The sequence below is a fragment of the Pleurodeles waltl genome, chromosome 6 (genome assembly GCF_031143425.1).
Source record: "Pleurodeles waltl isolate 20211129_DDA chromosome 6, aPleWal1.hap1.20221129, whole genome shotgun sequence".
Taxonomy (NCBI): domain Eukaryota; kingdom Metazoa; phylum Chordata; class Amphibia; order Caudata; family Salamandridae; genus Pleurodeles; species Pleurodeles waltl.
In genome coordinates, this window is record NC_090445.1 from 40373164 (window position 1) to 40387533 (window position 14370).

The following is a 14370-nucleotide window of genomic DNA, read 5'->3' on the forward strand; positions in this document are numbered from 1 at the left end:
GAGTTTGGGTAGATTGCGCTGTTCGCCCTGATTTTCAGTGCCAAGAGTTTCTCCTGTGCTTTAAAATCAGCATGAACAGCATCACGGTGAGCACCAGAGTGCGCTAACTTCTTTCTGCTGCTCGAGTAGATTTTCTACTTGAGCGGCATCTTCCTCAACGTGAGTGCCAGCTTTCTCATCACAAGCGGTTGCGGCCTACACCTCTCGTGTTCAGAAATCTCATTCGCCAACTTTTCTCACGCTCGCCAACTTAACGTTGGCAAGCACGAGCAAGAGAAAAAACGCCACTCCGCGTCACTTTACAGAGTGTTTCTAAACACTCTGCGCGGAGTGGGGAAAACTCCACGAACTCTGCCGGCGGAGCGGAATTCTTTGCCCACACCTAATGAACACTATCTTTAGAAGAGATAGTTGGAAAGGCATCAATGAACATGATTTATCATACTGGGGTCTTGATTCTTTTTCAGGCATGGAGGACTTGTGATTCTTACCAACTCTAACTTAACAATTTTGGAGGAGGATGGCTGTGTTACGATAAAAGGTATATCCGTAACTTTATTCCACTGCAATGTTTGTGACTATTTTAAGCAACTCAGTTTACGTTTTCTGTTGCAACATGAAATTATAAACGCAGAGGACGAACTGCAGAATGAGAAATTTAAGGATATTAAGGCTAATCCAAATTTTAATGTGTAAAAAGCATTGTGCATTGCTTATGGGTGCCTTGCTGCCCAAGACAAAATCTGACCGAGGATAAAGAAAAATCCGAAGAGCCGCCGCGTCAGTGTAAGGTTATTAGGGTCTGGGTTAGTTTGACTGAATTTCAGGCTCCTGGTTCTCCTACAGACTGTCATGCATGGGAGTTAATTCACCAAAATGCCATTGATAGCGGAAGTGGCATCATGCACCCTTTGACCTTAATGATGTCTAAGGAAGTGACGTCACATGACCTTTACCATCATGACATCCCAATAATTGTACTCACTCTTACCCTAACTCACTCACTCTCAAGGTCACTCTTACTGTGACCCACCTATACATTCTCACTCACTCACCTTCATACACATGCTGTATTCCATATTCTAACATGCATGCCGACACATACACACCGAACTCTCTCTCACCCACACTCACGCATATAACATATACTCAAAGTATTTTAATTCACTTACTTAAGATGCCAGTGGAGGTTCCTGCTGTTTCACTTTTTATTACATAATAGTGAATGATATATTATTAATTACTATTAATGTAATAAAAATGAGGAGAAAAGGAGTCTGGAGCCTGCGACCTCCATCAGTGTTCTTGGCACTAATCTTGCCACCTCTGACGTCAGGGGTCGCAAAGGTAGTGGCAGGGGTTCAAAGAGCAACCCAGGGGTCCAGAAGGCGGCGCCCATGCTGCCAAGCCTCCCTGAAGCCCTAATCTTAAATGGAATTCTGAGGTGACAAAAAAGATCTCGAAATGCCAAGACATATTTCTGAGCCCACTGACGGGCTTCCAAACGCAGAAAGGAGGAAGGAATGCATTCATAGATGCATTCATGCGCTTGTGCGCACGCGCGCGAAGACATATTCTCTCTCTCTCGTTCTCGCTCTCTGTCTCTAACTCTTTGAGTCTGTCTCTCTCCAGGCTACCTCTCACAAGCTCTTCCATTATACTTCATTTCTATCTCCCACCCTTTCTTGTCCCCGCCTTCTCTGCGCTCTCATTCCTGTCCTAACTAAGGTGGTCTTCCCATAATGCACTTCTCCTCCACCAGACACTTTGTATGATGCTCGAGGGACATATTATTCTATTAAAAAATCCCCTCTTTCATTCCGTTTTCACTGATTGCTCGTTCTTTCTCTCCACCAGAGTTCTAAGGCGGGCTCTTACCCTTGTGATCCAGAATGCTCATTCAGTTATGTGCTTAGCCATTCTCCTAAACCAACAAATGACTAGTCAACCAGCGCTGCCTCTCTTGCCTGTGCATGGATTGTTACACTGTTATTCCATGAGTTAAACCAACTTCTGCAAACTTAAACATCCTGTGGTAGCATTGGCTGTATGTGTGACAGACTGGACTTGTTTCATCGCGTCAGAGACCTGCCATGTTCACCTTGTTTGTTCACCTTTCAGATCACGTGCACCACATGTCCTCACAATTACACAAGATGTCTGACGATTGCATCATGTGGACTGTAAACAACCTCACTGACACGCTGCATAACATTGGCGACTACATGCTTTGTAAGTATGCAACGCAGTGCAAGTCTACGGCCTCCACCTTGTTGTTTTGTTTATATGTTGAGGTTGCATGAACACAGCCCCAACCTGATCTCCAGCCCTGCCTTTGTGTGTTGATGCGCGATAAGTGATGAGTCACATGACATGACTCTCAAAACCATATGGATAAAGCGCCTTGAGACTAGATATAAAGTAATACAGTAACAGAAGGGCGGCTGAAAGTACCACGCCAACATCACAACTAGAAACTGTAAATTAAAAACTGAAATGATAAACTGAATTACAGCGTAAGTCAGTTTCATAATGTAAAAGGGAATTTATGGAAACCAACTAATAGTGGATTAATTCCTCAATAATTGCACTTTTTTCCACCATCTGTTATGTACTGATGCAATGTTTATTTAAACACATTCTTTTTACCACAACAGAGGGGTGGTCTGTCCCTAACCTCCTGCCTTTCTATATTTTTAAACTTCTGCACACTACCCTACTTTCCCATCACCCAGGCATAACATTCCCACTCTCACCCCTTGTGATGCTTGTCTGCACCGTACACCTCCCTGCTACAAACGTGTGGTGTCTCCACTCCTTCCAAAATCTCATCCTTTTTTATTTCAGAAAATGGGGAAAAGCTCCTGCTAGGCAAAGTGCCTCAATAGACACATTGGTTCTGATAGAAGCTATGATGAGTGAGGCATTGCAATTAGACAATGTTGGCTTCAGAATGTCTTGTTTGAACTGTTATTGGTGGGCTAGTTACTGTTGAATCCTGGTCAGTATTTGTTTTGGTGTTTCTGGTTCCTTTCTCATTACTTTTCATTTTATGTCAATCTACCCTAGTAATGTTCTTCCTGAGTTTAACACAAGCCAGTGCCCCTAATACAATATGAAACATCGTGTTCATTTGTGTGTTTATTTATTTCTAGTTTTGATATCACACTCCTGGACCCTGAAGAATGGCAGAGTACTTTAGAGAAATTGCTTAGTGAGAGAATAGGAGACTTGCGTAATCTTTAGAGGCGGCGTAGTATGCACAGTCATGAGGCACGTGAGAGTAGGAAGCATCAAAACAAAAGATGAGCGCATATAGGATGTATATGTTTGTTGTCTGCATTAAACCTATGGACAGCACAGAGGTGAAAACGAGGAGGATGTAGTAAGTCCAGGCAGCAAACAAGGTGTCCACGTCCAGCCTCTATTGATAGGGTGCACGAGTGCAACTAAATGTTTTGTACAGTTGTGGTCACCATGAGTACACAGCAGGGCAGCAGTAGGACATCTGTATTTCCAGACACTGTAGAGTGAGAGATGTTAGTGCAGGTTCAGTAGATGATCCCTTAGGCTGGATTTTCATCACCCACGAGAAGTGCCTTGGATACCAAGGTACCAAACCTCACTGGGTCTCTGATACCAATCTGAAGTTTCCAGTGTAAAACAACTGGGGCAACAGATATGTATTTCCTCTAAGAGATACTATCCACCCTGCATAGATTGTCCATTGTCTTGCCTACAGACCAAGCCTCAGACCATGGCTGATCTCCATTGGTCCTCCATGAGCATGAATTGGAGGCATCTTACCTACCGGGAGGTGGCACTTTAGCTGAACCGCACCGCTAAAATACTCTTGCGGGTAAAGGATACAGATGGATACGTCAATCATGCACTCAAAGGACTAATTTGGGCTCACCTAAGACCAATTTTTTTCTCACACTGAATCAATTCTCTTTTTGATCTAGATTTTAACATTCCTGTTGAATATATACATGTTTTTTAAGTCGTAAGCATTTTCTTGAACCTAGTGAAGTCAGAACAAGAACAAACATGAAGTGGCAGCTTGTTCCAGTAGAAGGGTGCCACTTCTCGTCAAACGAATACTGGGAACTGTCAATTAGAACGTAAATCCCTGGCAGGACAATAAAGTTGAGTTTCTGAACTAAGTGAGGCCATTACCCATAAGAGCTATGTTGGTCAAATAGCAAATTTTAAATATAGACCTTTTCTTGATGTGAAGCCAACAGGGATTTCAGTAGAGCATTGCCATAGTCCAGTTTACAAATGATCAATAGTGGCCCTCTATATGATCAATAGTGGCCCTCCATATGATCTTTGCCTTTCTCTCCAGGTCGATCTCATATTGGGAACAATGCTGACCGGAAGGCTTTCAAAACCCACGCGCAGTGCAAGAACCTGGACTTCATGGTAGAAAGGCGGAGCAACTTCAATTACGGTAAGAAAATACATATATTCCTCAATCCTATTAGTGAGTTTACTTTTTTTCAATATATTTGGTTTAGGAATTGAGATTATGGGTGTTAAACTTAGATCTCTCTTACAGTCAGAATGCAGCCACACAGTTGCTCAAAAGACAAATGTGAGTGGGCATCCATACTGAACTAACTGCCACTGGCCTAGGCAATTTTACTTTCTATGACATTACCATAAAAATGATTTTCCCCAAAAATCTGTTTTTTTTTACTCCATTGAGGTCAGAGTAAATACATGCCTCTTCCCTCATGTCGGGTGGATCTGTTTAAATTTTGAAAGCGCAGTGCTTATTTTGAGATGGTGGTTGCAGGTGAGGGCTCACCAACATTTATTTTTGGGGACCAGCACTTATTTTTACTCATCAGAGTTTCATCCAGAGCAAGAGAGAGAAAACACACTCAAGGGGAGAGGAAGGAGGAAGAGATGCGTAGACAAACAATGATAAAGGGAGGAAGCAGGGTGGGAAAAGAAACTGAAAGAGTGAAATAAAGAGAGAGGAAGTGTCTGGTGGTGGATTATTGACGTGTGATGTGGAATCAAAACAATGCAGACGTGGTATTCTGCACCCCTGATATTCATAGCGGAGCAGAACTTTGTGTGTGCACAGGTATTTATTATTTTACAAATCTGATAGAGACTTCTAGCAGCAGATTCCATACCGTAGAATTATCCCAAGTGTTAGACTGGATCTGGAAAATGTTTCAAGAGCAGTACCCCTATGTGCTGGTAGGTGGTGCCGTTTGGCAATTCATTGGAGTCGTAGGCATCGTCCATGCTGGAACTGGCTTGCACAGTGCCTATGTAGGTGCCACCCCAGCGCGTTGACATTGTTTTTTTTCTTTCCGTGCCAGTCAGCGCAGATCCGGAGAGAGCATCCCTGTCAGTCACATTTTGACCAAGTTTTTTTTACATTTTGTCAAAGTTCCTTGAGACTGGTGTGGCAGGCATGCCTACAAGGAAGGCTGGTTGTAAGCCCATTGGCCCCTGTCACCAGCACATTTCAGTGATGGACCCGCAATTCGTCTGCCTCTGGTATCTTGAGTGCGACCACGACCTGCCATGCACCCCAATGGCTTGAGGGAGCGATCCCTCATGCTCCTTGACGCTTGTTGTGTGATGCGACAATGGTCTCAATCATGGTTGAGAGGAAGGTCCCAGGATCGATCGCGGAGCCGTCAATCTTCGTTGCAGACAAAGTCGTCCCACTCCGGTAAGTCCCACGAAAAGAAGAAGAGTAAGAAGTTGTGGAGGTCTTCAACTTTACCCCATCTGCTGAAGTCATCCGACATTACTAGGGAGCAGGCACGGCTCCTCCGTTCAGGTGGAGGAACATCGTCCCCCCGCCTTTGCAAATCCTTTAACAAACAAAACGATGATAAACTATGTTTATTATCGTTTCGTTTGTTAACCCCTTCGCTGCCAGGCCTTTTCCCCCTCAGGTGGCAAGCCTTTTTTTGGCTATTTGGGGTACCTTCGCTGCCAGGCCTTTTCCCCCTCAGGTGCCAAGCCTTTTTTTGTCTATTTGGGGTAGTTCACGCTTAGGCCCTCATAACTGTTTCTCCACATAAGCTACCTACGCCAAATTTGCATCCCTTTTTTCCAAGCTCCTAGGGATTCTTGAGGTACCCCGACTTTGTGAGTTGCCCTGAATGAGACCAAGAAATTAGCAAAAATACAGCGAAAATTTCGTTTTTTAAAAAAAAAATGGGGAAAAAGGGCTGCAGAAGAAGGCTTGTGTTTTTTTCCCTTAAAATGGCATCAACAAAGGGGTTGCAGTGGTAAAATCACCATCTTCCCAGCTTTCAGGAATTCAGGAACAGGCAGAGTTGTATGAGAAAACCCTATTTTTCAACACAATTTTGACATTTTCCTGGGACTTACCCCATTTTTACTATTTTTTGTGCTTTCAGCTTCCTTCCAGTTAGTGACAGAAAGGGGTGAGAAACCTATGCTGGGTCCCAGAAAGCTAAACATTTCTGAAACGTAGACAGCATTCTGAATTCAGCAAGGGATCATTCGTGTAGATCCTACAAGTGTTTTCTATAGAAAATAACAGCTGAAATAAAAGAATTTTGGAATTGAGGTAAAAAAGCAGCCATTTTTCCCAACGTTTTACTCTGTAACTTTTTCCTGCGATGTCAGATTTTTGAAAGCAGTATACCGTTACGTATGCTGGACTCTTCTGGTTGCGGGGATATATAGTGTTTGTAGGTTCATCAAGAACCCTAAGTACCCAGAGGCAATAAATGAGCTGCACCTTGCAATATGTTTTCATTCTATACCAGGTATACAGCAATTAATTTGCTGAAATATAAAAAGTGAAAAATAGGTATCAAGAAAACCTTTGTATTTCCAAAATGGGCACAAGATAAGGTGTTGAGAAGCAGTGGTTATTTGCACATGTCTGAATTCCGGGGTGCCCATACTACCATGTGAATTACAGGGAATTTCTCAAATAGACGTATTTTTTACACACTGTCTTAGATTTGGAAGGAAAAAATGCAGAGAAAGACAAGGAGCAATAACACTTGTTTTGCCATTCTGTGTTCCCCCAAGTCTTCCGATAAAAATGGTACCTCACTTGCATGGTTAGGCCTACTGCTCGCGACAGGAAACACAAAATGGACACATCACATTTTTACATTAAAATCTGACATGTTTTTTGGAAAGTGCCTAGCTGTAGATTTGGGCCTCTAGCTCAGCCGGCACCTAGGGAAACCTAGCAAACCTGTGCATTTTTTAAAACTAGACACCTAGGAGAATCCAAGATGGGGTGACTTGTGGGGCTCTGACCAGGTTCTGTTACCCATAATCCTTTGCAAACCTCAAAATTTGGCCAAACAACACTTTTTCCTCTCATTTCGGTGACAGAAAGTTCTGGAATCTGAGAGGAGCCACAAAGTTCCTTCCACCCAGCTTTCCCCCAAGTCTCCCGATAAAAATGGTTCCTCACTTGTTTGGGTAGGCCTAGCGCCCGCGAAAGGGAATGCCCCAAAACACAACGTGGACACATCACATTTTCACAAACAAAACAGAGCTGTTTTTAACAAAGTGCCTAGCTGTGGATATGGCCTCTAACTCAGCCGGCACCTGGGGAAACCTAGCAAACCAGTACATTTTTAAAAACTAGACACCTAGGGGAATCTAAGATGGGGGGACTTGTGGGGCTCTGACCAGGTTCTGTTACCCAGAATTCTTTGCAAACCTCAAAATGTGGTAAAAAAAACACCTTTTCCTCTCATTTCGGTGACAGAAAGTTGTGGAATCTGAGAGGAGCCACAAATTTCCTTCCACCCAGCGTTCCCCCAAGTCTCCCGATAAAAATTGTACCTCACTTGTGTGGGTAGGCCTAGCGCCCACAAAAGGAAATGCCCCAAAACACAAGGTGGACACATCACATTTTCACAAAGAAAACAGAACTATTTTTTACAAGGTGCCTCGCTGTGGATTTTGGTCTCTAGCTCAGCCGGCACCTGGGGAAACCTAGCAAACCAGTGCATTTTTGAATACTAGACACCTAGGGGAATCCAAGATGGGGAGACATGTGGTACTCTGACCAGGTTCTGTTACCCAGAATCCTTTGCAAACCTTTAAAATTTGGCCAAAAAAACACTTTTTCCGCTCATTTCGGTGACAGAAAGTTCTGGAATCTGAGAGGAGCCACAAATTTCCTTCCACCCAGCGTTCCCCCTAGTCTCCCGATACAAATTGTACCTCACTTGTCTGGGTAGGCCTAGCGCCCACAAAAGGAAATGCCCCAAAACACAATGTGGACACATCACATTTTCACAAAGAAAACAGAGCTGTTTTTTACAAAGTGCCTAGCTGTGGATTTTGGCCTCTAGCTCAGCCGGCACCTGGGGAAACCTAGCAAACCAGCGCAGTTTTGAAAACTAGACAGCTAGGGGAATCCAAGATGGGGTGACATGTGGTACTCTGACCAGGTTCAGGTACCCAGAATCCTTTGCAAACCTCACAATTTGGCCAAAAAAACTAGTTTTCCTCTCATTTCGATGACAGAAACTTCTAGAATCTGAGAGGAACCACAAATTTCCTTCCAGCCAGCGTTTCCCCAAGTCTCCTGATAAAAATGGTTCCTCACTTGTTTGGGTAGGCCTAGCGCCCGCGAAAGGGAATGCCTCAAAACACAACGTGGACACATCACATTTTCACAAAGAAAACAGAGCTGTTTTTAACAAAGTGCCTAGCTGTGGATATGGCCTCTAGCTCAGCCGGCACCTGGGGAAACCTAGCAAACCAGTGCATTTTTAAAAACTAGACACCTAGGGGAATCCAAGATGGGGTGACATGTGGTACTCTGATCAGGTTCAGGTACCCAGAATCCTTTGCAAACCTCAAAATGTGGCCAAAAAAACACCCTTTCCTCTCATTTCGGTGACAGAAAGTTGTGGAATCTGAGAGGAGCCACAAATTTCCTTCCACCCAGCGTTCCCCCAAGTCTCCTGATAAAAACTGTCCTTACTTGTGTGGGTAGTCCTAGCGCCCATGAAAGGAAATGCCCCAAAACACAACGTGGACACATCACATTTTCACAAAGAAAACAGAGCTGTTTTTTACAAAGTGCCTAGCTGTGGATTTTGGCCTAAAGCTCAGCCGGCACCTGGGGAAACCTAGCAAACCAGTGCATTTTTTAAAACTAGACACCTAGGGGAATCCAAGATGGGGTGACTTGTTGGACTCGGACCAGGTCCTGTTACCCAGAATCCTTTGCAAACCTCAAAATTTGGCCAAAAAAACTAGTTTTCCTCTCATTTCAGTGACAGAAAGTTCTGGAATCTGAGAGGAGCCACAAATTTCCTTCCACCCAGCGTTTCCCCAAGTCTCCCGATAAAAATGGTACCTCACTTGTGTGGGTAGGCCTAGCGCCCGCAAAAGGAAATGCCCCGACACAAAACGTGGACACATCACATTTTCACAAAGAAAACAGAGCTGTTTTTTACAAAGTGCCTAGTTGTGGATTTTGGCCTCTAGCTCAGCCGGCACCTGGGGAAACCTAGCAAACCAGCGCATTTTTGAAAACTAGACACTTAGGGGAATCAATGATGGGGTGACTTGTGGGGCTCTGACCAGGTTCTGTTACCCAGAATCCTTTGCAAACCTCAAAATTTGGCAAAAACAAAAACACATTTCCCTCTCATTTCGGTGACAAAAAGTACTGGAATCTGAGAGCAGCCACAAATTTCCTTCCATCCAGCGTTCCCCCAAGTCTCCCGATAAAAATGTACCTCACTTGTGTGGGTAGCCCTAGAGCCCACAAAAAGAAATGCCCCAAAATACAATGTGGACACATCACATTTTCACAAAGAAAACAGAACTATTTTTTACAAGGTGCCTCCCTGTGGATTTTGGTCTCTAGCTCAGCCGGCACCTGGGGAAACCTAGCAAACCAGTGCATTTTTGAAAACTAGACACCTAGGGGAATCCAAGATGGGGTGACATGTGGTACTCTGACCAGGTTCTGTTACCCAGAATCCTTTGCAAACCTCAAAATTTGGCCAAAAAAACACTTTTTCCTCTCATTTCGGTGACAGAAAGTTCTGGAATCTGAGAGGAGCCACAAATTTCCTTCCACCCAGCGTTCCCCCAAGTCTCCCGATACAAATTGTACCTCACTTGTGTGGGTAGGCCTAGCGCCCGCGAAAGGAAATGCCCCAAAACAAAACGTGGACACATTACATTTTCACAAAGAAAACAGAGCTGTTTTTAACAAAGTGCCTAGCTGTGGATATGGCCTCTAGCTCAGCAGGCACCTGGGGAAACCTAGCAAACCAGCGCATTTCTGAAAACTAGACACCTAGGGGAATCAAAGATGGGGTGACTTGTGGGACTCTGACCAGGTTCTGTTACCCAGTATCCTTTGCAAACCTCAAAATTTGGCCAAAAAAACAAGTTTTCCTCTCATTTCGGTGACAGAAAGTTCTGGAATCTGAGAGGAGCCACAAATTTCCTTCCACCCAGCGTTTCCCCAAGTCTCCCGATAAAAATGGTACCTCACTTGTGTGGGTAGGCCTAGCGCCCGCAAAAGGAAATGCCCAAAAACAAAACGTACACACATCACATTTTCACAAAGAAAACAGAGCTGTTTTTAACAAAGTGCCTAGCTGTGGATATGGCCTCTAGCTCAGCCGGCACCTGGGGAAACCTAGCAAACCAGTACATTTTTAAAAACTAGACACCTAGGGGAATGCAAGATGGGGGGACTTGTGGGGCTCTGACCAGGTTCTGTTACCCAGAATCCTTTGCAAACCTCAAAATGTAACCAAAAATAAAACACTTTTTCCTCTCATTTCGGTGACAAAAAGTTCTGGAATCTGAAAGCAGCCACAAATTTCCTTCCATCCAGCGTTCCCCCAAGTCTTCCGATAAAAATGGTACCTCACTTGTGTGGGTAGCCCTAGCGCCCACGAAAAGAAATGCCCCAAAATACAATGTGGACACATCACATTTTCACGAAGAAAACAGAACTATTTTTTACAAGGTGCCTCGCGGTGGAATTTGGTCTCTAGCTCAGCCGGCACCTGGGGAAACCTAGCAAACCAGCGCAGTTTTGAAAACTAGACACCTAGGGGAATCCAAGATGGGGTGACTTGTGGTACTCTGACCAAGTTCTGTTACCCAGAATCCTTTGCAAACCTCAAAATTTGGCCAAAAAAACAAGTTTTCCTCTCATTTCGATGACAGAAAGTTCTGGAATCTGAGCGGAGCCACAAATTTCTTCCACCCAGCGTTCCCACAAGTCTCCCGATACAAATTGTACCTCACTTGTCTGGGTAGGCCTAGCGCCCACGAAAGGAAATGCCCCAAAACACAATGTGGACACATCACATTTTCACAAAGAAAACAGAGCTGTTTTTTACAAAGTGCCTAGCTGTGGATTTTGGCCTCTAGCTCAGCCGGCACCTGGGGAAACCTAGCAAACCAGCGCATTTTTGAAAACTAGACACCTAGGGGAATCCAAGATGGGGTGACTTGTGGTACTCTGACCAAGTTCTGTTACCCAGAATGCTTTGCAAACCTCAAAATTTGGCCAAAAAAACAAGTTTTCCTCTCATTTCGATGACAGAAACTTCTAGAATCTGAGAGGAGCCACAAATTTCCTTCCAGCCAGCGTTCCCCCAAGTCTCCTGATAAAAATGGTTCCTCACTTGTTTGGGTAGGCCTAGCGCCCGTGAAAGGGAATGCCTTAAAACACAACGTGGACACATCACATTTTCACAAAGAAAACAGAGCTGTTTTTAACAAAGTGCCTAGCTGTGGATATGGCCTCTAGCTCAGCCGGCACCTGGGGAAACCTAGCAAACCAGTGCATTTTTAAAAACTAGACACCTAGGGGAATCCAAGATGGGGTGACTTGTGGGGCTCTGACCAGGTTCTGTTACCCAGAATCCTTTGCAAACCTCAAAATGTGGCCAAAAAAACACCCTTTCCTCTCATTTCGGTGACAGAAAGTTGTGGAATCTGAGAGGAGCCACAAATTTCCTTCCACCCAGCGTTCCCCGAAGTCTCCCGATAAAAATTGTCCCTACTTGTGTGGGTAGGCCTAGCGCCCACGAAAGGAAATGTCCCAAAACACTACGTGGGCACATCACATTTTCACAAAGAAAACAGAGCTGTTTTTTACAAAGTGCCTAGCTGTGGATTTTGGCCTCTAGCTCAGCCGGCACCTGGGGAAGCCTAGCAAACCAGTGCATTTTTTAAAACTAGACACCTAGGGGAATCCAAGATGGGGTGACTTGTTGGACTCGGACCAGGTTCTGTTACCCAGAATCCTTTGCAAACCTCGAAATTTGGCCAAAAAAACAAGTTTTCCTCTCATTTCGGTGACAGAAAGTTCTGGAATCTGAGAGGAGCCACAATTTTCCTCCCACCCAGCGTTTCCCCAAGTCTCCCGATAAAAATGGTACCTCACTTGTGTGGGTAGGCCTAGCGCCCGCAAAAGGAAATGCCCCAAAACAAAACGTGGACACATCACATTTTCACAAAGAAAACAGAGCTGTTTTTTACAAAGTGCCTAGCTGTGGATTTTGGCCTCTAGCTCAGCCGGCACCTGGTGAAACCTAGCAAACCAGTGCATTTTTGCAAACTAGACACCTAGGGGAATCCAAGATTGGGTGACATGTGGTACTCTGACCAGGTTCTGTTACCCAGAATCCTTTGCAAACCTCAAAATTTGGCCAAAAAAACACTTTTTCCTCTCATTTCGGTGACAGAAAGTTCTGGAATCTGAGAGGAGCCACAAATTTCCTTCCACCCAGCGTTCCCCCAAGTCTCCCGATACAAATTGTACCTCACTTGTGTGGGTAGGCCTAGCGCCCGCGAAAGGAAATGCCCCAAAACAAAACGTGGACACATCACATTTTCACAAAGAAAACAGAGCTGTTTTTTACAAAGTACCTAGCTGTGGATTTTGGCCTCTAGCTCAGCAGGCACCTGGGGAAACCTAGCAAACCAGCGCATTTCTGAAAACTAGACAACTAGGGGAATCAAAGATGGGGTGACTTGTGGGACTCTGAGCAGGTTCTGTTACACAGGATCCTTTGCAAACCTCAAAATTTGGCCAAAAAAACAAGTTTTCCTCTCATTTCGGTGAGAGAAAGTTCTGGAATCTGAGAGGAGCCCCAAATTTCCTTCCACCCAGCGTTTCCCCAAGTCTCCCGATAAAAATGGTACCTCATTTGTGTGGGTAGGCCTAGCGCCCGCGAAAGGAAATGCCCAAAAACAAAACGTAGACACATCACATTTTCACAAAGAAAACAGAGATGTTTTTTACAAAGTGCCTAGCTGTGGATTTTGGCCTCTAGCTCAGCAGGCACCTGGGGAAACCTAGCAAACCAGCGCATTTTTGAAAACTAGACACCTAGGGGAATGCAAGATGGGGTGACTTGTGGGGCTCTGACCAGGTTCTGTTACCCAGAATCCTTTGCAAACCTCAAAATTTGGCGAAAAAAAACACTTTTTCCTCTCATTTCGGTGACAAAAAGTTCTGGAATCCGAGAGGAGCCACAAATTTCCTTCAACCCAGCGTTCCCCCAAGTCTCCCGATAAAAATGGTTCCTCACTTGTTTGGGTAGGCCTAGCGCCCGCGAAAGGGAATGCCCCAAAACACAACGTGGACACATCACATTTTCACAAAGAAAACAGAGCTGTTTTTAACAAAGTGCCTAGCTGTGGATATGGCCTCTAACTCAGCCGGCACCTGGGGAAACCTAGCAAACCAGTACATTTTTAAAAACTAGACACCTAGGGGAATCCAAGATGGGGGGACTTGTGGGGCTCTGACCAGGTTCTGTTACCCAGAATTCTTTGCAAACCTCAAAATGTGGTAAAAAAAACACCTTTTCCTCTCATTTCGGTGACAGAAAGTTGTGGAATCTGAGAGGAGCCACAAATTTCCTTCCACCCAGCGTTCCCCCAAGTCTCCCGATAAAAATTGTACCTCACTTGTGTGGGTAGGCCTAGCGCCCACAAAAGGAAATGCCCCAAAACACAAGGTGGACACATCACATTTTCACAAAGAAAACATAACTATTTTTTACAAGGTGCCTCGCTGTGGATTTTGGTCTCTAGCTCAGCCGGCACCTGGGGAAACCTAGCAAACCAGTGCATTTTTGAATACTAGACACCTAGGGGAATCCAAGATGGGGAGACATGTGGTACTCTGACCAGGTTCTGTTACCCAGAATCCTTTGCAAACCTTTAAAATTTGGCCAAAAAAACACTTTTTCCGCTCATTTCGGTGACAGAAAGTTCTGGAATCTGAGAGGAGCCACAAATTTCCTTCCACCCAGCGTTCCCCCTAGTCTCCCGATACAAATTGTACCTCACTTGTCTGGGTAGGCCTAGCGCCCACAAAAG

General features: G+C 44.7%; 1 protein-coding gene across 1 annotated transcript in view; it reads left to right on the forward strand.

The window, feature by feature from the left end:
• The window catches only part of LOC138299132 (uncharacterized), a 228506-nt gene that overhangs the window by 17253 nt on the left and 196883 nt on the right, over positions 1 to 14370 (forward strand). The window contains exons 3-5 of the mRNA XM_069237178.1: positions 468 to 541; positions 2122 to 2232; positions 4352 to 4456. Coding sequence (XP_069093279.1) covers positions 468 to 541; positions 2122 to 2232; positions 4352 to 4456 — 290 coding nt within the window. The remainder of the gene's footprint in view (positions 1 to 467; positions 542 to 2121; positions 2233 to 4351; positions 4457 to 14370) is intronic.